Source organism: Antennarius striatus, chromosome 12 (assembly GCF_040054535.1).
Source record: "Antennarius striatus isolate MH-2024 chromosome 12, ASM4005453v1, whole genome shotgun sequence".
NCBI lineage: Eukaryota > Metazoa > Chordata > Actinopteri > Lophiiformes > Antennariidae > Antennarius > Antennarius striatus.
Genome location: NC_090787.1, coordinates 16,091,112 through 16,112,074, shown reverse-complemented (window position 1 = coordinate 16,112,074; position 20,963 = coordinate 16,091,112). Strand labels below are relative to the sequence as shown.

The following is a 20,963-nucleotide window of genomic DNA, read 5'->3' as shown; positions in this document are numbered from 1 at the left end:
ATGCGTCCTAAGCACAGCATTTATTGATTGATTTATTTTATTTTATTTATACTTTATTAATCCCGGAGGAAAGTACACAGTAAACTGGACAAGCAGCTAATTTCTTCACCATAATGTGTCATTGATGATCCTTTTCTTGTTTGTGAAACCCACTCTGACCTAAAGGAGCGTCTTCTTGTGAGGAAGAGAAATCAACATGTAATTTACAATTAACTGGCTAATTACACTACATGCATAATTTAACTATGACCTCTCACTGTCTTCTCTTCACAATTAGTGCGACATGTTTCACATACTGATACAGTAGTACCATTACAGAAACACGCACATGTGTACACACACACACACACACACGCACGCACGCATGCACGCACAAATTGACTTTCTGATTACTGTGCACTTGAAATTAGATATTCTGATTTACAGAAACTGAATGCATTTCATTGAGTCAATTTGTTGGGATGGGTATTTAAACTTTTTAAAAACCTATTCAACATGTTAAATGTGGTTGGTCAGTAATAATGGAGAGACTGGGTTGAAAACATGTTAGAAAAATACAATTTGGGCTAACATCTGCCAATTTGTCAACAACAGCTATTTTGGAGTGACAATGAAAAATGTGAAAAATGTGTGTGTTTGTGTGCTGAAACTGATTTCACTTAAGATGATGGCATTAGCTGATGCTTATATGTTTCTAAGAACCTATGTTCATTCAGGAGACGCAAGTACAACATCTCCTCAGTGCGTGAACGAGACAGTCTCATGAGATAATTGTCACCAGTTAACAGGTATTACCACAAACTGTAACAACCAACGGCATGCTGTGATCATGTTGAACTACCTGGAGAAACGAGTAACCATGGCTGTGACAAATACATGAGATGGTAAACCTGATCCAAATGAATGGGTCGTTGGCAGACCTCTGTGAGCTTTACGTCTACAATATATGAGTCGGGGTTGCCCGTCGCAACACCTTGCAAAAAAGTTTCACCATCACCCAGAGCTCTGAATCCAACCTCTGACATTAAGTTGACATGGATTCACACCAGGCCTTAAGAAAACACTGGGATAACATGTAGGGGCAGATTTCACAGTGGGAAGAACTTACTGTGTACTGTACTCCATGTGCGTATTCTGCGTTTTTATTTAGGGACCTGACCATCTCTAAGAATTGGAGTTCAAATTATGACAACCAACAATATTACTGACTTCACCAAAAATTAAGGTTCAATCATTAAATGATGATGTAAAGAACCCATAAAATTTTTAGACACCACCATTAGAATATACTGTGTGGGTGGTCAGGGGTCCTAATTGTATTAGTGGTGTAGGCGAGGCATTAAAGAATAACATCAGCCTGTGTATCAAGATGACTACATGCTCTCTTAGGCTCCGAGTTTAGCCATGAATAGAAGTAAATATTATTATTAGTTTTTGTTACATATAACTTGCACCTCTGTGTATTACTGTTAAATTATTAAATTAAAATGTACATTTCCCACTGATAAATAAGAAATAAAGAATGACAATCTCTGAGGTGAGCTCTATCAGGGGACAATACGAAGAGCGGTGGCACATCTTTATGCACATCTCTATTTCCTTTCTCCTTTCTATGCATGCCTTTTTTTATTCAACTCATCAATAATTCAGATATTGATAAGACATAGCGGTGATATCAGGAGAAAACAGGATGCACTCAGCCGTTCTACAGCTGCTGTGAAGCATGTGGTGCTGAGGTTAGAAACCACAACATTTAACATCACCTCACTTTTAAAGCTGATCCTGAAGTAGTGTTTTGTTCCTCTTACCTAGTTGCCAGTGAATTCATTTTAGTTATTAGTTAAAGAGGTATTAGTTTTGTATTTTTCTTTTCTACTCTGATCAACATCCAATTTATTAGATCTCCCGTCTCAACTTGTAGCATGTTGCACTTCAAATAAATACAATTACAGGTTGTTGTGTGTTTATGGGAGGGACATTCACCGTGTTATTTTGTTTATGCGCCTGGACTAATAAGATTTTAATTCCATTACCATACACATTATACTGCTATGTTGTAATATGGTAACACAATGTGACACTGGAAAACCTAAAGTATAATTTATCTACCTTCTTCTCACACGACTTTATAAAGGCTGGCAGACAAAACAAAGGATGCACAGCAAAAGACGTCATAAAACATAACACAGTAGAATGCAGCTGTACTCTTATGTATCCTTATGTAATCTGATCAGGACACCAGATACAGTTTAGCTCACATGATGAATGAATTTGTTGCTTTCCTTTAATACAATACTATTGAATCCTATGATTAATCTATGGTTTATAATTTACTGTCTGCTTTTGAAAAAATAATTCATTGTCTTCTTTAAGTTTGAACTCATTTGAATAACTCTGTGTCGGTTTTCTCTGGTTTCTCCAGCTTCCTCCCACCTCCAAAAAACATGCAGCTTATGTTAACTGATCGCTATAAATTGACTGTAGGTGTGAGTGGTTGCATGTCTTTTGTGTGGCTCTGTGATGCACCGACGAGGTGTCCAGGATTTACTCCACCTTTCTAACGTAGCCTGCTGGGATAGGCTCCAACAGACCCGTGACCTGCAAGATAGAAGAGCAGCTGAAGACGTGACGATTACGGTCGGATGGATGGATGGATGGATGGATGGATGGATGGATGGATGAATGGATGGATGTCAGTCTTAGTCACTGGTTCTTCATAGTATCTGGTTTCTTAAATGTATGAGCATAAATATATTTGTATTTATCTCAGTCAACTTCTACTGGCAAATCATTTTAATTGTGTATGCGTGTGTGTGTGTGTGTGTGTGTGTGTGTGTGTGTGTGTGTGTGTGTGTGTGTGTGTGTGTGTGTGTGTGTGTGTGTGTGTGTGTGTGTGTGTGTGTGTGCATGTGTGTTGTCCTCTAACTTGTAGTAAAAAGGTGCCAACATTTAATTTAAACACTGAATTGGCTAATTACACTCCTCGGTTAATCTACATTGATTATGCCTAGGCTGCAGTGGTCTTAAATACTGACCGCCCTGATCCAAACATTGTCAATGATCAATAGAACTTGCATATATTTGAAGTCACTAGGGAAACCATCTTGAATCCTGTGGTAGACCCAGACACTAGATGTAAGCTGTTGTTTTGCGAGTATTAAAGTTATTCTGTTTTATCAGACGCGTTTGACAGCCAAGCTCCCTTATTGCCTCAGTCATTAGATCCTCCTGTTCTGATGGAGGCATTCTGGAGCCTCATGCATCACTGTCATTCTTATCAAACCACGTGGCTCCAGATAATGCATAATTATGACAAATGACTGATGATGGTCGTATGGAGCCTGAATATCATATGCATTCATATTTGTTTAATCACAGCTACAGATGGCCAAGATTTAAGATGGCAGCTACTGTTTCATCTCCCTGTGTGACCAAGTCGGTTATTCGTTGGGGGAGACGATGTGTCCATGAATAAATATGCCGTCTTCAATCTGCAGAAACACATTATCATTGTTTTCTCTTCTGGTCAAATAAGCTTGCCGGGGTGGTATCTGCCTGACATGTCGCCTGTCACTTCTAATGAGTAGATCAAATAAATATCTGTTTCAATGACCTGTGAAATGAGAAAACCCAAGTCATTTTAAACAAATGAATAAAAACTAGTGGTAACATTATGAGATGAGGAAGAAATAACAAGAAAAAAGGGTTTATGCAGCGCACAAAGGTCATAACACCAGGTCACATTTAAAGAGTTTAAAGGCAAACATCACTTCAGCTCCACAGCTGTTCATCAAATCGTCACAGCCAGTATTCCAGAATGTAGGCTGTGTTGAATCAAACATAACAACTGCCATAATTGACTTTCTAGTACCACTCTACACAACAGTGCACAACCTGTGTCCAATTCACAGATTAATCAAAAATAGATTACGTCCATTCCAGTGACTTGGTTAACGGAAGTAATCAAAAGTGTAATCACTTGTGCTGTGGCTCAATACAGGCACGTGCAATCATGTCCAATAATACAAACATCTTTATCGGCACTGCTGTCTTTTCTCCAGGTCAAAATCGCCTGTGATCAATCGCCACAAAAAGTAACTAGAAGAGAACTTTCAATTTTGCATTTGCTTTATTGATCGGAGAATCGAGTCAATTATGGGCGACAACATGCAATTGAATCCATTTTCTATGTGCCCAGGAGCACAGAGCCTCCATTATCATCGCCTGGTTGCAATGCTGACTTTAAGAGATTGCAGGTTTACTGGTTTACAATATTCAGATGGTCAAAGAAGAAAAAGGAAGATTTATATGCTCATCTCGTACAGGTATTACATTTACGTGTCACAACATAAGTGACCAATTTCTTTAACACAAACTTGATTTGAATTAAATGACAATACCAAATACAGATAAATTATTAGCATTATCATAATCATTATCATAATTACTACCAAAAATAAATAAAAAGGTGGTGTTTTGTATATTCTATAGAATCAAAGAAAACGCAATACATTATTTTTTATTTGCTAAAAAGCCACAGGAAGCCAGCCATAGAAAACAGCAATATGTGACCTGACAATAACAGAAATAAAGCCTTAAGAGGAGTACTGCTGTGTTAAATTGTCAAAGCTGATTATAAATTGAGAACATACGAAAATGTCCCAATTCCAGCTATTCTGTAAAAAATCATAGTAATTTAAAATAAAAGGTTATGAAAGATTGTCGTAAAAGCAGAAATAAACTAAAAAGCCCTCAGGGGCTGCAAACCTTTGCCAGGGAAGATAATTTCTCCCATTAAGTCATCACACCTAAAAGCACCAGTCCCATAATGACTTGACCTGAATAACATGACTCCTTGACCATCATAACCAAGCCTAGAATTTGACTGACACTAGTATCACCATCAGGCTCACGTTACACGACACTCTGATTCTGGTAAAATCTGACATGTTTTTCCTTTTTCTTTTAAAATATTCTCTGTTTATGATCCTTAAAAATACTCTAAAAATCAACACAATAGAAAAAACCCCCCTCCATATTTATCTGATTATTACACTAAAAACTGAATAGAGCTTCATGAGGTGGGGCCATGTTGTCACAGTTTTCAGAAGAATCATAGTTTACATAGCAACGATTATGGTGGTGTGTGCAAAAGGTCACACCCTAGAACCTACATTCAAAATTTTGTGGTGTCACTCTCAAAACATAGATATCATGTGAATGAAATGATGAACTGCAAGTCAAATTATTAGAAAAGTTTAGAACAGGTTTTTTATTTCCCAGAAGTGGATGTTTTTCTGAAACGTTACACGCTGTGGATCACTGGATGTTACTTGGATTCAGATCATAATTTGATGTGCATTAATCTAATCCAATTTAGTCACTTCTGAAAGTAAAGGAGCAGATAAATAATCATCTGATAAAATGACAAAGAACAAAATGGGATGATAAGGATATTAAAAATAGCCGGTGCACATGCCAGACTGTGATCTACTTTATGTTTGACTAAAGAGATAAGAACTGTGACATGTTCGGAGGGTGACAGTAAATGTTTGCCTGTTCTGTTTAATGCTACATACAGCAAAAACGAGTGAAGAATGACTGAGTGTAATCTTTACACCCCCCCCCCTTTGCTTGTCCTTAATCTTATCTCATCAGACTGCCATTGCTAAGCTGCTTTATGAAAGCTTATGAACCTAATCGTTGCAAACAGTGACAGTGCAGTGGGATACTGAGACGTTATGTGTTTGTGACTCAGCAAACGGAAAAAGCAAGGCTGCTTTTATTTGAAGCTTAGCTTTAAGGGCCGTAATGAGATTAGTCCTTCAAAGCTATAAAATACTGATTTAATTTATACAATCTATATGCTCTCTTTGTTTAACCCTGTGCGATTGTTTGCTCAGATTTCATTACATTCATACTAAAGAGTTGTTGCCAGAGAAGAATAGTGGTTTATAACAGGAGATAGTGACAGGGACCAATTACAGCTTTGCAACACAGCTTTACCAATATTTTCTGTTAATCTGTAAACTAATGCACCACATTACATATGCGGTTACACCCAAATTGGAATAGAATGTATCACAGAGACAACTATGTTGGCTTGGTAAACAGCATCTTATTGATATTAGTGGACAGCTGATTTGCATCTCTTATGTTTAAAGGGTTGTGCACAAAGAGTCTGTAGGTCTGGCCCTGATTTCACTTCTCCCTACCTCTACCTAGCTTCTTTTTAGCATGTCTCTGTCAGGTCCTGGTATTATGCAAGATGTGCTGTCATGGAATTCAAATTTCTTTTTGTACAGGGATAGTCTATTCATGATTTCTCAAGTTTAAGTTTTACACAGGAGCACACACACACACACACACACACACACACACACACACACACACACACAATGTTGCCATTCTGCAGTAGTTATCGGCGAGTCTTGAAAGTTCTGATCCAAGCCTACGTCTGTCATGTAGGAAACTTAATCTGGACAGAAAGGGAACCCTCCCTATCCTGGAGGGAGACATCTGAGCCTGAGGTTTAGGCAGTCAGCTCTGCTCCATCTATTTATATCAATATGCCTTCGAAGCTGCACTGAGGTAAACACAGTGACTCAAATGATGAAAACAACAGTGCAGAACAGAGAATCTACATATGACTGATCTTAAATAAAATATGCGAGCTAAAGGTTATTTAAGGGACATTTTGCACAAAGCTGCTGCTGATTTGATTCTTCTTTTTTTCTTCACGGTGGCAGTAGTCAAATCGTTGCCTCTGTGGCATAATTGACCTGCAGAGGGTAGAGTAATTGACCTTGCCACTGAGGACAGGGTGCTGAGCCAGCGCTGTGGGATTTGAGGGAAAATGGATATATAAGGTGGGGGGTGTTCTATGTATGCATGAGGTGGGGGGTGGTTTTCACTATGTTCTCATAATGGAACATGGGGCAATTAAAACTGGTGTCACTGTGATATGACTGATTATTGGCAGATGGTGGTGGAATTAAGAATATATTAATCACCACTGAATTACAGTTCAGGGCTCATTGATTCATATGACTGCGCCTGTTTACCGTCTCCTCTTGGAGTGCGCGCAGAACTGTCAGGAAACACTGCGCGCCTCCCCGCCTGCTGCCTTGCTGTCGTCAATGGAGCAGTACCATCCCTCTGCTGGCAGGAGGGGGTCAACCTCTACCCCCCCAGCATCCGCCGGACAGACGTTTGCTGCTTTCAGCAGCACCGTCGTCTCACACTGATACCCTACTGACTTCCACAATTCATCATTACGCACATTACGCCATTGACGCATCAAAATCATGAGAATGGTTTGCGTCATCGTGACATCAGATGCTTTAATATATGACACTAAACGGGTCATTCGTGTGTCTCGCCGACAATGAACGGTCAGTCACGATGTCATACGCTGTTTGTGAATGAGAAGAGACGAATGTTCAGCAAATTAAGCAGCAGTAACTGAGCCGCTGTCCTTCCACTCCAGTCCCACGGAGTGGAACGCCCAAAACAAGGAGAGTGGGTTACACAATGATCCACATTCTAATATCTGCTCTCTCTCTCTCTCTCTCTCTCCCGGCTCTTATTCTTGATGTTTATCTACGGTGCTTCCTCTGATGACCGAAAAGGAGATGAAGAGTTAGAATATCCCGTGTCTTTTTGGGCTGCGCGACGCAGAGGGAATATTATATTACTGTGACAGACTCGACTACGTGTGCTTGTTTACCAGCTGGGGAGGAGTAGAGGAGGAGGATCTACTACAGACGTGTTAAAATACGATCAGAAGGGAAAGGAAAAACACCACAGACGACATAAACACTCTAAAAAAATAGAGAAAAAAGAAAAGAAAAAAAGAATAAGCGCTTAGTTGTTGTTTTTTTTTGGGGGGGGGGGTTCTGTCGTGCCCGCATGAAATAGTCCCAATATTACTCATTCTGTTTTCAATTCCACCGCAATTCTCTCTCAATGACGTGTTAGTCGGTAATATCTACTTTGGGTTTAGTAGGACTGATATATAAATCGGTACAGTCGTCAAACGTTGGATCATCGGAAAAGAGATGCTATAAATAAAATCCAACTGACTGCGTTCAACTGAGTCGGAGGAGGGCAGAGTGGTAGTAAAGAGGGCTTCCTTCTCTCTCTCTCTCCTTGTCCTCACTCCAGCATTCATTCCGTTTCAGCCAATAAGCCCAATGAGCTGGGTGCGCACCGCCCACTGTCGGTGTGTGTGTATTTTTTTCTCCATTCCCCTCATTTTTTTTTTTTTTTAAAACAGAGCTGGATGTGTAGATAGTCACATGTTGTCCCCCCCACCACCACCACCACCACCAGTCCTCAGTTCGGATAGTGGCAGACATGTGTTATTTATTGCTCAGATTCGGGAGAACGCGAACGCACGCCCAACCGGCGTTGGATGTGGAGAATTAAAATAAAGCGCGTCGCTTTATTAGTTACCCCGACGAGGACAAGAGGCATTTGTGTCTGATCGGCGAAGGACGCGAGAATGGCGAGTCCGCCCAACACAGAACAGCCTCTACTACTGCCCAGCTCCACGAATTTGATCAGCGGTATTAAGAAAAGCGGGTATCTGAAGAAGCAGAAACACGGACACAAGCGCTTTTTCGTCTTAAAAGAACCCAGCGAAGGTTTCCCGGCGCGTCTGGAGTACTACGAGAGCGAGAAGAAATGGAAAAACAAATCGGTGGCGAAGAGAGTTATTCCTCTGGACTGCTGTCTCAACATCAGCAAGAGAGCCGACGCGAAACACAAATATCTCGTCGCGCTTTACACCAAGGACGAATATTTCGCCGTGGCGGCGGAGAACGAGCAGGAACAGGAGAGCTGGTACCGGGTATTGACGGATTTAATGACAGAAGGGAAAGTAAACGATGGATCCGCGTCCAACTCCGCGTCCTCGCTGGTTGGCTTCGACGAGGCGAGCTACGGTGTCATAACGCCGGTGTCCGCCGCCTACAAGGAGGTCTGGCAGGTCAATCTGAAATCTAAAGGTTTGGGGCAAAGCAGAAATTTGACCGGCGTGTACAGACTCTGTCTCTCCAGCCGGACGATCAGCTTCGTGAAGCTCAACACGGAGGTCGCCTCCGTCATTCTCCAGCTGATGAATATCCGAAGGTGCGGCCACTCCGACAGCTTTTTTTTCATTGAGGTGGGTCGATCTGCGGCGACCGGTCCGGGGGAGTTGTGGATGCAGGCTGATGACTCTGTGGTGGCGCAAAATATCCACGAAACTATCTTAGAAGCAATGAAAGCCATGAAGGAGCTGTCGGAATTCCGTCCGCGCAGCAAAAGCCAGTCATCTGGTACGAATCCCATCTCTGTGCCCACCAGGCGGCACCTGAACAATCTACCCCCCAGCCAGACCGGACTGCCCCGGCGGTCGCGCACTGACAGCATGGCGGCGACTTCCCCCGTGAGCAAATTTTCCTCCTGTCGAATACGCACGGCCAGCGAGGGCGACGGCACCATGACACGCCCAATCTCAGTGAATGGGAGCCCCCTGAGCCCAGGGGCGCACCGGACCCTTCTGAGCAGATCCCACACCATCACCACCCGCCCCAGCAGGACATTTGAATCTTCTTCCCTCCAGCACAGTAAGTCCATGTCGATGCCCCTGTCTCACTCCCTGTCCATGGCCACCCCAAACCCAGGCAGCATGTCCTCCTGCGCGGACAACGGTGCTCCTCGCCCCTCCAGCTGTAGCGCCTCCTTCTCAGGCTCCCCCAGTGATGCTGGTTTCATATCATGTGAGGAGTATGGATCGAGCCCTGCAGATGCGCGGGACCTGAGGCTACCCCTTACCCTCCGCAGTAACACCCCGGAGTCCCTCAAAGCTGACACTCCCCCATCCAGGGATGGCAGCGAGCTGGACGGCTACATGGTGATGGAGCGGCAGAATCAGAACGGTTATCGGCTGTTGCCTGAGCTGGACAAGGCTTATCGAAAGCGCACATATTCCCTCACCACTCCCCGCCAACAGAGGGGTCCCCAACAAGTATCCTCAGCCTCTTTGGATGAGTATACACTAATGAGGGCTACTTACAGCAGTGGAAGCCTGCTTTTTCGCAAGTGTCACACTGCCTCACCTAAAGGGACCTACGCTGAGGATTATAGGGATGTTCAGAACAATGCCAGCAGCCTGCAAGGTGACAGTGGCTATATGCCCATGATGCCAGGTGTAGTACCTCAGACCTTTGGGTCCAAGAATGACCCCTACATGCCCATGAGTCCCATGTGTGTCTCTGCTCCAAAACAGATCATCAAACCACGTTCCCACTCTTCTTCAGTGGCGCTGACCCCACGCACCGAGTCCCCTGGGAGTCTGGAGGACAGTGGATACATGCGGATGTGGTGTGGAACCAAGATGTCAGTGGAGAGCAATGATGGAAAGTTTACCAATGGAGAGTACCTGAACATGTCTCCTGCTGATCCTTTGGGGTCTCTTACACCCCCAGACTACATCCTAAGTCCTCTAGGAGGAGATCCTCAACATCACAGACAGCCTTATTCTTACAGCTCTCTACCGCGCTCCCTTAAAGGACAGTTACAACGCAATGGATCCGTAGACACAGACCAGTATGTTGTGATGAGTTTACAGAAGCAACGGATAGAAGAGGAGTCCAACTATTGTCCCGTCTCTCCTGGAGACTCTGAGCCAAGCAGCTCTCCAGGGACCCCCAGAGCCCCTTACTCTGCCCCATCTCCCATCAGAGTTGCTCGGACAGATGGAGGTCTTGTACACCACACCAGGGTGTGCCGGCCCACCCGCCTGGCTCTGGAATTCCTCAAAGCACTACCATGTATGAGTGAACACCCCCTTCCCCCAGAGCCACGCAGCCCCGGGGAGTACATCAACATAGACTTTAGCAGCGCCACTCGCGACCCAGCAGCCACCACATCAGAGAGCTCTGAGTCCTCTGTGAATGTAACGTGCACAGAGAAGGGACCCCTACCATTCTCAGACTATGCTAATATTGACCTTAGCCCTCCGGGTCACGCTGGACCACACCAGGCCAGGGATTCCTCCACTACAGGGTGCCTAAATCACAAGCCTGAGGTCTTGACTCTTCCCAGTGTGATGACCACCCAGACAAACATACAGGGAAATGAGGAGAGAGAACAGGAAAAAAGTTTAGAGGGACAAGCGGGGGAGAAAGTGAGCCCGGTTTGTCAACCTGCTCTGGTCAAGGATGACTACACTGAGATGACTTTCAGACCTCCTGCTGCTCTACCAACACTGTGCCCCACTGATGTGGCTCCCCTCCCCACCAGTCCCACTGCATGCGTCCAGAGACTCAGCCTTGATAACGCGGTTCCGCCTGTGCCGTTGGACACGTTTCTCCTTGGGGGTTCTTCATTATCTGTGACCCTCATTGATCCAAACAGGGGGGCAAAAGTAATCCGAGCTGACCCTCAGGGGCGTCGGAGGCACAGTTCTGAGACCTTCTCCTCCACCACCACTGTCACACCCGTGTGCCCATCTTTTGCCCACGACACCAAACGGCACAGCTCTGCTTCTGTGGAGAATGTATCCCACACTGTCTGCAGCTCTGAGGGATCTGACGAAGACTATGGCAGCAATAGTCCCATGTGCCGTGAGATGTCAGCTGGCTATCAGAATGGACTGAACTACATTGCCTTAAACTTGATGGAGGGAAGCCTTAGAGGATGTAGTTTAGGGGACTGTGGTGGACTCCTGAGGTTCAAGACCGCCTGTGGCTGCAAGGGGGGGATGAACGCCTTCAATACGAGTCCATACGCCGGCCTGGGGTTCAAAGAGACTGCTGCTGCTGCTGTGAAAGGTGAGTCTTTTCAAATGTGTAACAAACATTCATTCATGGAGAATGTTTTCATTCATGAAGGGAGTGGTGCCAGGTCTTGAGTAGGATAGAGATCCGCCTCCGTGCTGCAGTGTACTCGACACAGGCTGTCGTTGCTAAGCAGAACTCCTGTGTTTACTTTCAATTCTAGTTGAGAATAATGACAATACTAAGTAAGACACTTTACTGTAAGCAAACAGATAAATTGTGTCTCCATTTGTGTGTCTGTAGTACTGGAGAGTGTTGACTGTGGCTGTAACACACTGACTGCTAACACGGTGTGGGTTTATTTCACTGGACAGGACTGCTGTTGCCCTGTCACTTCATATTACTCTGCTTTTTGCTTGTAGTTCACACCTCTGAACGTGTCTCACATCTCTAAATATCAGGGGAATTATTTACAGGCATAGGTGACCTGGCAGAGGCATGTCAGAAGTTGCTGTTGCTTGAAAAAGAAAATTCACAACATTAGGATCACTATGAGTCAAGAGTCAATATTTCTGATGGTGAAATACAAGTGTTTAATTGCTGTTTGTGGTTTCACAACCGAGTTGTCTCCTTGTCAGCGTTGCCCTCATGCAGTGAGCTCAGCCACTGAGAGATTCGGTGTAAGTCATCGGGTTCCCCAGAAAAACAAGTGAGTCAGTTGTTTATCAATTGTCAGGTACTGGGTTTCAGGACTGGAATGCGGTCAGTGTGCAAAGGTTGCAGGGAGGGGTGAATGCGCACTTGTTTTTCTAACCTGGTGGGGTGGACTCTGGGGTGGGTGGGAGGATTCTTTCCTTTCTTTCCTTCTTTCTTTCTTTCCATCCTTCTTTCCTGCCTTCCAATGTCAAATTTAAACATATTATTTGTGTAAGTTTGTTTTATGCACGGATGGCAAAGTAAGTTTTTCATTGTACAGTTAAATCCTGTGTCTTTACTGTGTACATGACAATAAACGCTTTGGATCCTTGAATCCTTACTTGCTTCCTTATATATAATACTGGGTTTTGCACCACATAGGGAGTCGTATATATAGATACTAGAATAAGGCTAGGAGGAACAATGGTGAAAAATGGACCACTTTGTCTGTCAACAAAATAGTGAGTTGAGCTGTTGACTGGGGGGGGGGGGTGAAGTAGAGAAGAAAAGGAATAGAGATCAGTGTTATTCTGTGTTTTCCTTCTCTGCTGTCTCTTGGTTATGTAAGCCCTTCCTGACAAACAAACGTCCGTGTGCATTATAGTGAATGACTCATTGCTGACAGGGGATATGACCAGTATGGCAAATCTTTACACACATACACAGCAAAATACAAAACACTTCTGCTGCTTGTGCGTGTGTGAGAAAGTGAAGGCATGACTGTTTACTACTTGATGACAGGATCTACTGCATTCTCCTGTTATCACTGACTGAGCCATAGTTTGCATTCCCAGCAGTTCTTCAATTTTGAAAACAGGTAGGTTGGGAAATCAAATCACCTGTCCTCATTTGGCAACGGTGTGTAAAATGACTGTTGAGTGAGGGAGGAAGGGAGGGAGAAGACTGGGCTCAACAAACATGCAAATCTGTAAGCACATCCAGTGAATCTGAGTAGAGGTTTTCACTTGGAGTCTGTTAATAGATGTATGTAGTAGTTAATAGATGGTGTTTTATTTGCACTTGATATGTAGGGAAAGGGCCGTTAAGCCCTCTGTGCTTGGCTTCAGACTTTGCCATGATTTTGACTTATTGATCTATGAACCTGCATGATGAGGGTGGGAAACTCCTTTTTTCTTTCCTCCCAGTTTTTATTCCCATTTTCACTTCACATTTTTTATCCCATTTATTCTACATCTGTACTGTTGCTGCTCTTACCTCTTCATAAAAACTCCCTCATCCTCCTGTCATCTCCACTGCCCCCCTTTCTCCTCATCTATCTTACGTGTCTCAGTCTTGCGTCTAGTCTGCCACGGGTGCAGACATGGGGGAAGACTGACTCACTATCTCCACGCCTTTCATTTGTCGGCTCAGACTTCACCCATCACCCAAACACACACGGTTTAACTTTGTGTGTGTGTGTGTATGTGTGTGTGTGGATACATACACAGGCATCAGCAGATGGCAAAGGGGTTGGGGTGAGGGGTGGGGTTGGGGGTCAGTGGTTTTGCACCTGCCCCGTCAAGCAGTGCTCACCGGTTATCTGGCTGTCAGAGAGAGAAGAGTGACAATACGTTAATGACTGGCCGCCATCTGCCACAACAACAACAAGGAGAAGCCGACCCCCCCCACACACACACACACACATCCTCCTCCATTTCTCCCCCTCTTTTCTCCAGGCATTTATTGTTTCTCGGAAATCTTGTGATTCATCCCCCCTGCCGCCCACACACACACACACACCTGAGCCGTGTGTTTTTCCTGTTGTTGTCTGACCTCAGTGGACTATCTGATTGGCTTTTCACACCAGAGGCCATAGATGATTGTCTAAGGATGCATTAAACAATTAGCTAATCATATCTGCCCCCCGACTGCTAACAATACTCTCACTCTTCTTGCTGCTTGGTTTATCTCATGCTGCTAACAGAAAGCGACAGCTAAGGGTCAGCGGTCTAATGGCATGGAGCAGAACATTGGCTGATTGACAGAAAGTTAATCGGCTGCTGTTTTGATGATCAGTTGTGTTGATAAGAAGATGCAAAAGTCTGGAATCTGAAAATTCAAAATATGGCTGAACACAATACATGTTTATGATTCAGGTCCGTTCCGACCGAATGGCTCACGATTGAACAAGTTTTGGTGCATATCATCACAGCACATGCCAAAAAAAAAAAAGAAGAGCTTTCGGGGATAAACGATTTGTTCTGATATCATAGGTTTAATTTCTATAGGCCTATTGATTTTAAGCCTGGAGCAGTCAACTCCACAAACAGCCTTTATTCAATTACATGTGGTATTTCTAGGAAGACACTGTCTCACCTCGCCAGAGCACCGTCCTCTTCAGATATTTCCTGAACACACAGCTCTCATGCCTTTCTACATAACTCTACGAGTTAAGTAGGGCGGGATGTTCTAGTACCAGATAAAAACAAAGTCAGCCATACCCTCAATTTAGCTTGGAGGTAAGAAGGATTACATTTACTTCAGGATTAGTCATTGTTGAGTAGCTTGTTTTGTCTACAGGTAGAAAAAGAGAGAGGGTGTTGATATGTGGCACAAACGCATATAGGGTTTTTGAACTCACACACAACTCACACGGCAGGTCTGCTGGCGTCTGGCCAGTCCACATGATTTTTTTCAGGACAGAAACATCTCTGGACCCCAGCACTAAATTTTGGTTGTATGTTAAAAAGTATATTGCTGTTAGTTAGGACTTTAAGTCAATTAGTTTAGCAACACATAATTAATTTGGCACTATCTGGATTTTTTTAAATATATAAAAACCCAAACATTTGGAGTTCAGGCCTTCAGCTATGAAGACATGTGATCTTTGAAGTATTATCCCCTCATTCGGACTAAATACGAGATAGTAATCCATCAACTTTGGCTCTGCTGAACTGAGTTTCACGGCTTCTTTCTGACATCTATAAGCCGAATGTTCACAAAAATAATGATTTGCAAACATTATAAGACAGCAGAGTGTAATTAGAGTGGAACATGTGTAATAGTGAGTCAGCAGTTTAGCCAAGTTCACATCGAGTTGATGTTATTTTGACAGTCGGCGTGGTATGGGAGGTCAAAGGTGAGGAGTCAGTCGGGGCTGAGGTTTGTTTGCTGGAGAGCTACCGCCGCTGTGGGAGGAGCCACCAGCCAGGAGTGTAAACAACTGATCTGAGCCTGAGCGGATCCCAACCTGCGTGGGAGGAGGAAGCCTTTCCTCACTTTAGTTACGCTGTTTGCAGAAGATCAGCTGATGATCTTCTCTTATTACCGCTCGGAAGTATAGTTGTAGTGTTTCCGTCTGAAAGCTTCATTTAGCCGTGCAGCAGCGGCGCAGGGCCTTCGGCGGGCGGTGCAGCGAATGAAGTGGATTCGTGTTTACTCTGAGGCAGAAGCACCGGAGAGCAGCTAATACATGCCTGTGTGTGTGTGTGTGTGTGTGTGTGTTCTCTCCCTGAATGGAGCATGGCTAAATTTAGCCGGTGAAAACTAAATAAATAATGAACAGTGTGTGTGTGTCTGTGTGTGTGTGTGTGTGTGTGTGTGTGTGCGCGTATGTGCATGTGCGGGACACAGACGTGGGTTGTTGGGGAGGGGTTGAGGGACGTGCATGTCTGCATGGCCTCAAAATAAGAGGAGGGGTTGGGGCCATTGGGTTCGCTCTCTCGCTGGACCTCTGGCCCCTTCCCTCATTAAACCCCCACCACCACCACCCCCACCACCACTCGTCCCTCTCTCCCTAAATCTCTGCCCACCCACACTTTCCTCTGATCGGCTTGTGTTTGAAGAGCAGAGTGTGGCTCCATAGGCTACACAATCAGCAACACGTAAAATACTCAATAAAGTATTTTCTGCACTATAAGGCGCACCTTCAATGAATGGCCTATTTTAAAACCGTTTTCACATACAAGGCACTGGATTATAAGGCGCACTATCGTTTTTTTGAGAAAATTGAAGGCACTTGAGTGCGCCTTATAGTGCGGAAAATACTGTATATGCTCAGGGTCTGTGTCCACATCTTCCCCTGGTTGATCATCTGGGGTGTTGGTCCATCAGCTCTCCTTCCTCACTGTTATGCAAGCGTCTGCCTCTATAGGCCACTGGCTGGCCCACCCCTCCAGAAACACACTGAGATCGTTATGGACCGCTGGTCCCATGACCTCACCGCATTCCCGTTCCTCTCTGTCAGGTTGATTCTGTTACTGTGGATTTTCCACCACTTCCCACCTCCGTGCTTCTTATTACAAAGAATTAAGAGACATACCTCAGCCCGGCCACCTGAAATAGTCCTTTAGCACCTGTGAAAAAGCATCAGACTCTTACTGGTGTGTTCCTTCCCCCTCTCTGATAGGCCCCAGAAAGGAATGACTTAACAGCATGTATGGACAGGGTAAGGAGAGAGAAAGCAGATGTTTGTGTACGTCTGCTTATGGTGGGAGTGGATGAGGAGGGGGCAACCAAGCAAACTGAATGAATGGTTTGCTTTAGAGAATGACACAAAACAACACATTCATCTTTGTAATAAGTTTGTTTTGACCAAGGAAGAGTGAGATAGCAAATGAGGGAAGCGGTGTAGAGGAGCTGTGTGTCGGTCCAAGACTTCCGCTCTCATCTGATCGCTCTGCATGCAAATGAACCCTCAAAAACAGAGAACACCAGGGCAAGGGTCAGCTCGGCTCTCCGCTGGGAGGGAAGTAACCCTGACGATCCCGGGTTTATAGTATGTGGAGAAAACACACCTCTGTGTTGTGTGTATGAATTGGGTTTTTTGTTTATTTGACGTCTGCCTGTTGCAGTCAAGAATACCTGAGTGTGTGTGTGTGTGTGTGTGTGTGTGTTTGGGGTTGTGTGGGAGTTTTATCTCTTCTGCCGTCATTGGAGACTGCCTGTGTCAGCTGCACAGTGCTAAATGCCACTCTGTTTTTCCCCTGCTGTGAAAGCACCTGCCACTTTAGTGTCTACCAGCTGAAAAACACACACACACACACACACACACACACACACACACACACACACACACACACACACACACACACACACACACACACACACACACACACACTCAAAGCCAGGCCGTTTGAAGAGCACTTATTCCTTTCTTGGTAACAGAGTGGGGGTACCCTTTTGACCTCTTCTCCTGCTCTGGCCTACATTATAAATCACTGACACTTACTGTACGTTTCTGTATGTTTAGTTTTCTGAAGAAACTCATCCCGTTACGTTAGCTTCCACGTAATGCCTGTAAACCACATGACAAGAAACTCATTTGTGTTTTCTTTTCCTTTCAGAATGAAGACTGATTGATTCCCCCAACATCCTCCCTCCCTTTTTTTTTCATCTTTTTTCTGCAAACGTAAGATTTTGCTGCAGCCAAGTGACAATGTCGCCACGGAGACAGCTGGACCATGTGCCGCAGTCAATGTTCTTTGACCTCTTTGCCGCCTTCGAGGGTCATGGGGATGGTCATTACCATGGCAACACAGACACTTGACCCTTACCCCAAATCTTCCCTCCTCTTTTTTTGTCACCAAAACATTTGGGAGCCATCACTGCTGCTGAACTAAATATGAAATAAAAAGAACTTAAACAGTCTATTAAGTATAGATAGGTTACTATTTATGTCTGTACGCCTGCAAAATTAGCCTTCAGTATGTTATTGTGGTACTATTATTATTATTATTATCATTAATATTATTATTATTCATACACTTTCTGCTGGCGTTCTATGGTTGCAGCCAATAGTTGCCAGATTGTATAACCTGAAAACCTGTGAGCCAAACCTGGAAACCTTTGTACACACACACACACACACACACACACACACACACACACACACACACACACACACACACACACACACACACACACACACACACACACACACACACACACACGCATAGACACACAAACACATTTAAAAAAACTTACATGCATACAGATTACATATATTTATTTATTTATCATGTCTGTATGCATTTAATGAAATGTGTGTATTTGTATAAGAGGAGGACGCACTTATGACCATATTTCAGAATGAAAGTTAACATTTGCTTAAAAAAAAAAAACCTACCTCAGCAAAAACCAGGTTGGTAACAATTCACACAATTTAAAAAAAAAAAAAAAAATTTTCAAAGGTGAATGTTTTTTTCAAAATCACCAGTCCAAAGCCTTACTCTAGCCATCAGTCCACATCTGATGGACTTTTTTTTAGTTTGGACCTATGAGCACGCAGCATATCAAAGATTTAACTGATTATCTTTCAAACCGAATGTGGATTTTAGCCGAGCGAGACAGCTTCTGAGATTAAGGTGTTTTCTCTACACACGTTACATTTATGACAAGTTTATGTAGATCCAGAGTAATATATTTACTAATATGCCTGAGATGGAGGATTCCTACGCAGTAAATCATTACCAGAGGACTTAAAAAGGAATACATGACATTGCATTGCAGAAGTCACACATCCGAACACCACAGCATAAACCAACCCAACGTGACCACCAGATCTGTGGCCTGTCTGAGCCCAAGTCTCAGCACTTTTATACACTTTACTTGCCTGCTGTTCACCCCTGCACACGTTACGACCTGTCATGACGTGGTCAGGAACATGAATGTTTTGAAGTTATTTATAGAGTAACTGGTCAGAAAATAATCTTACATTTTACTCATCTGACGCCTCATTTCTGAGCTCTGTCGTGCCACGCGGGCAGGGCTCACAAATGTGGGAAAATGGACGACATCGCCTTGTCCGGTTGTTCAGTGAGCCCCTCAGTTGCTCAAATTCATTGGCCAACGCCGCCACTTTGAGCCAAGAGAGAGCCGGACAGGACATGTCGAAGATAATGCATAGTCTTGCACTTACAAACTGTCTGGATTGTAACACAAGACACTTTGAATGTAGTTCTTGCTATGTTCCAAGCTTTGGAACACACAACCCAACATACATAACAACCGCAACAACAACAACAACAACAACAATGAAACATGCAGAGGTACTGAATGGAAACTATGACACGATACAAACCAGAGGAAGTAGTATCTTGTTATTTATCTGAACTCACTGGTACTTAACCTTTGATGAAATACTGTAAATAGCGCAGCGTTACAGAGAATTACATTGAAGCGAACGCTGAGAAACTTTGAGAGATGTTAAGTTAATAACTTATGTTGTTTTTACTGTATATATTATGTGTTTGAGTGAATTTTCTGACACAACAAAAGCACTAATTAAGTTATATACTAACCAATATGGTTTAGCTTTGGCTTTTTTTAACTGTCATGGGATAGTCTTGTGAAACAGATGCCACTATGATGACATTTTCTAATGCTGTAATTCTGACAAAAATAAAAGAGAATTAATTATTGATTCGTATATAATTATATGATTGATTCTTGTTACCTTGGGTACAACACAAATGGCATATATGCAATATTTACACTTTTGAAAATTAGTTTACAAAGATGTACCAAATGTATAAATACTGTTAATAATGTTTGTTAAACCTTAAAATCAAATTTTTGCTGTTTGTACTTTTTTTCCTCCAAATTTGAAATGAAAATTTTTTTCTGTGTGTTTTTGCTAATCGAGCCTCTTGATGTTTTGAGCAGTGTTTTGCATTTGGAGAAAGTTTCAAGTTTTTATTTGGCATCCAAAGGGCCCTGGCTTATTTTGATGTGTCTTTCATTGTAAATATTTCATATCTTGCATATTGTGATGCTACTAAGAGATGATAATTTAAACTTAGCCCATTGCTTTAGATTGTATTGATTCTTTATAGACAAATGCAATAAATAATGATGTTATTTAAGAAAGCCATTTGCCTCGTTTTCTATTCTCCTCTCACATAATAAAGTACGAGCTTTTCATGTTTCAGTTCAATAGGCTCACGCCAGAGCAGATGTTTCTATTCAGTGTATGGCTTCATTTTCTGAAAACCCTCAGTAAAAATAAAACAACTTGATTTTCTTTTATCTACCAAATACTTCTTTGCTTATAGAACCCTACTGAGAGGGATTGCATCAAGAATTGGGTGTCGACGTAACCCAGTGTGGCCTCCAGCATTAGCATTGTTATTGTTTTTCTGTGCTTGGCTTCCAGCCCCCACCCTCAGCAATAGTAATTAGACCATTATGTTGAAACAGCCTCAGGGACCAGGAGGAATAAATAACACTGATAGGATTATGATTTTGCACCCTTAGCCATATGCTGTCAGATTATTCATTTCTTTTAGTCTTGCTAATTAAAATGGTAATTAATGCCTAAAGAAAACTGGGATTGTCCAATTGTATGTGTTTAGATGGGAGGAGGGTTGGCTCACTTCAAGACGGTTGACAACATCCATGATGCCACCATTCCTTTCCCCTTCGGCTCTGGCAAACCAAAGTTCATCACAACCAGTGAGACACATTTAGTTTTTAAATCTGACAAGCGACAGATCTTACAATGGTTACTTTTAAATACAGAGAGGTTTATTTATCGTAGCTTTGTCAGCATTGAATGAG

At 43.3% G+C, this 20,963-nt stretch overlaps 1 protein-coding gene across 1 annotated transcript; it reads left to right on the top strand.

Moving 5' to 3' along the window:
- Positions 1–7,891: 7,891 nt before the first annotated feature.
- irs2b (insulin receptor substrate 2b) lies at positions 7,892–20,277 on the top strand. Its single transcript, XM_068328697.1, has 2 exons — positions 7,892–11,822; positions 17,750–20,277. Exons 1-2 carry the CDS (start codon positions 8,507–8,509, stop codon positions 17,752–17,754), a joined length of 3,321 nt encoding a protein of 1,106 aa, XP_068184798.1. The 5' UTR covers positions 7,892–8,506; the 3' UTR covers positions 17,755–20,277.
- Positions 20,278–20,963: the final 686 nt, after the last annotated feature.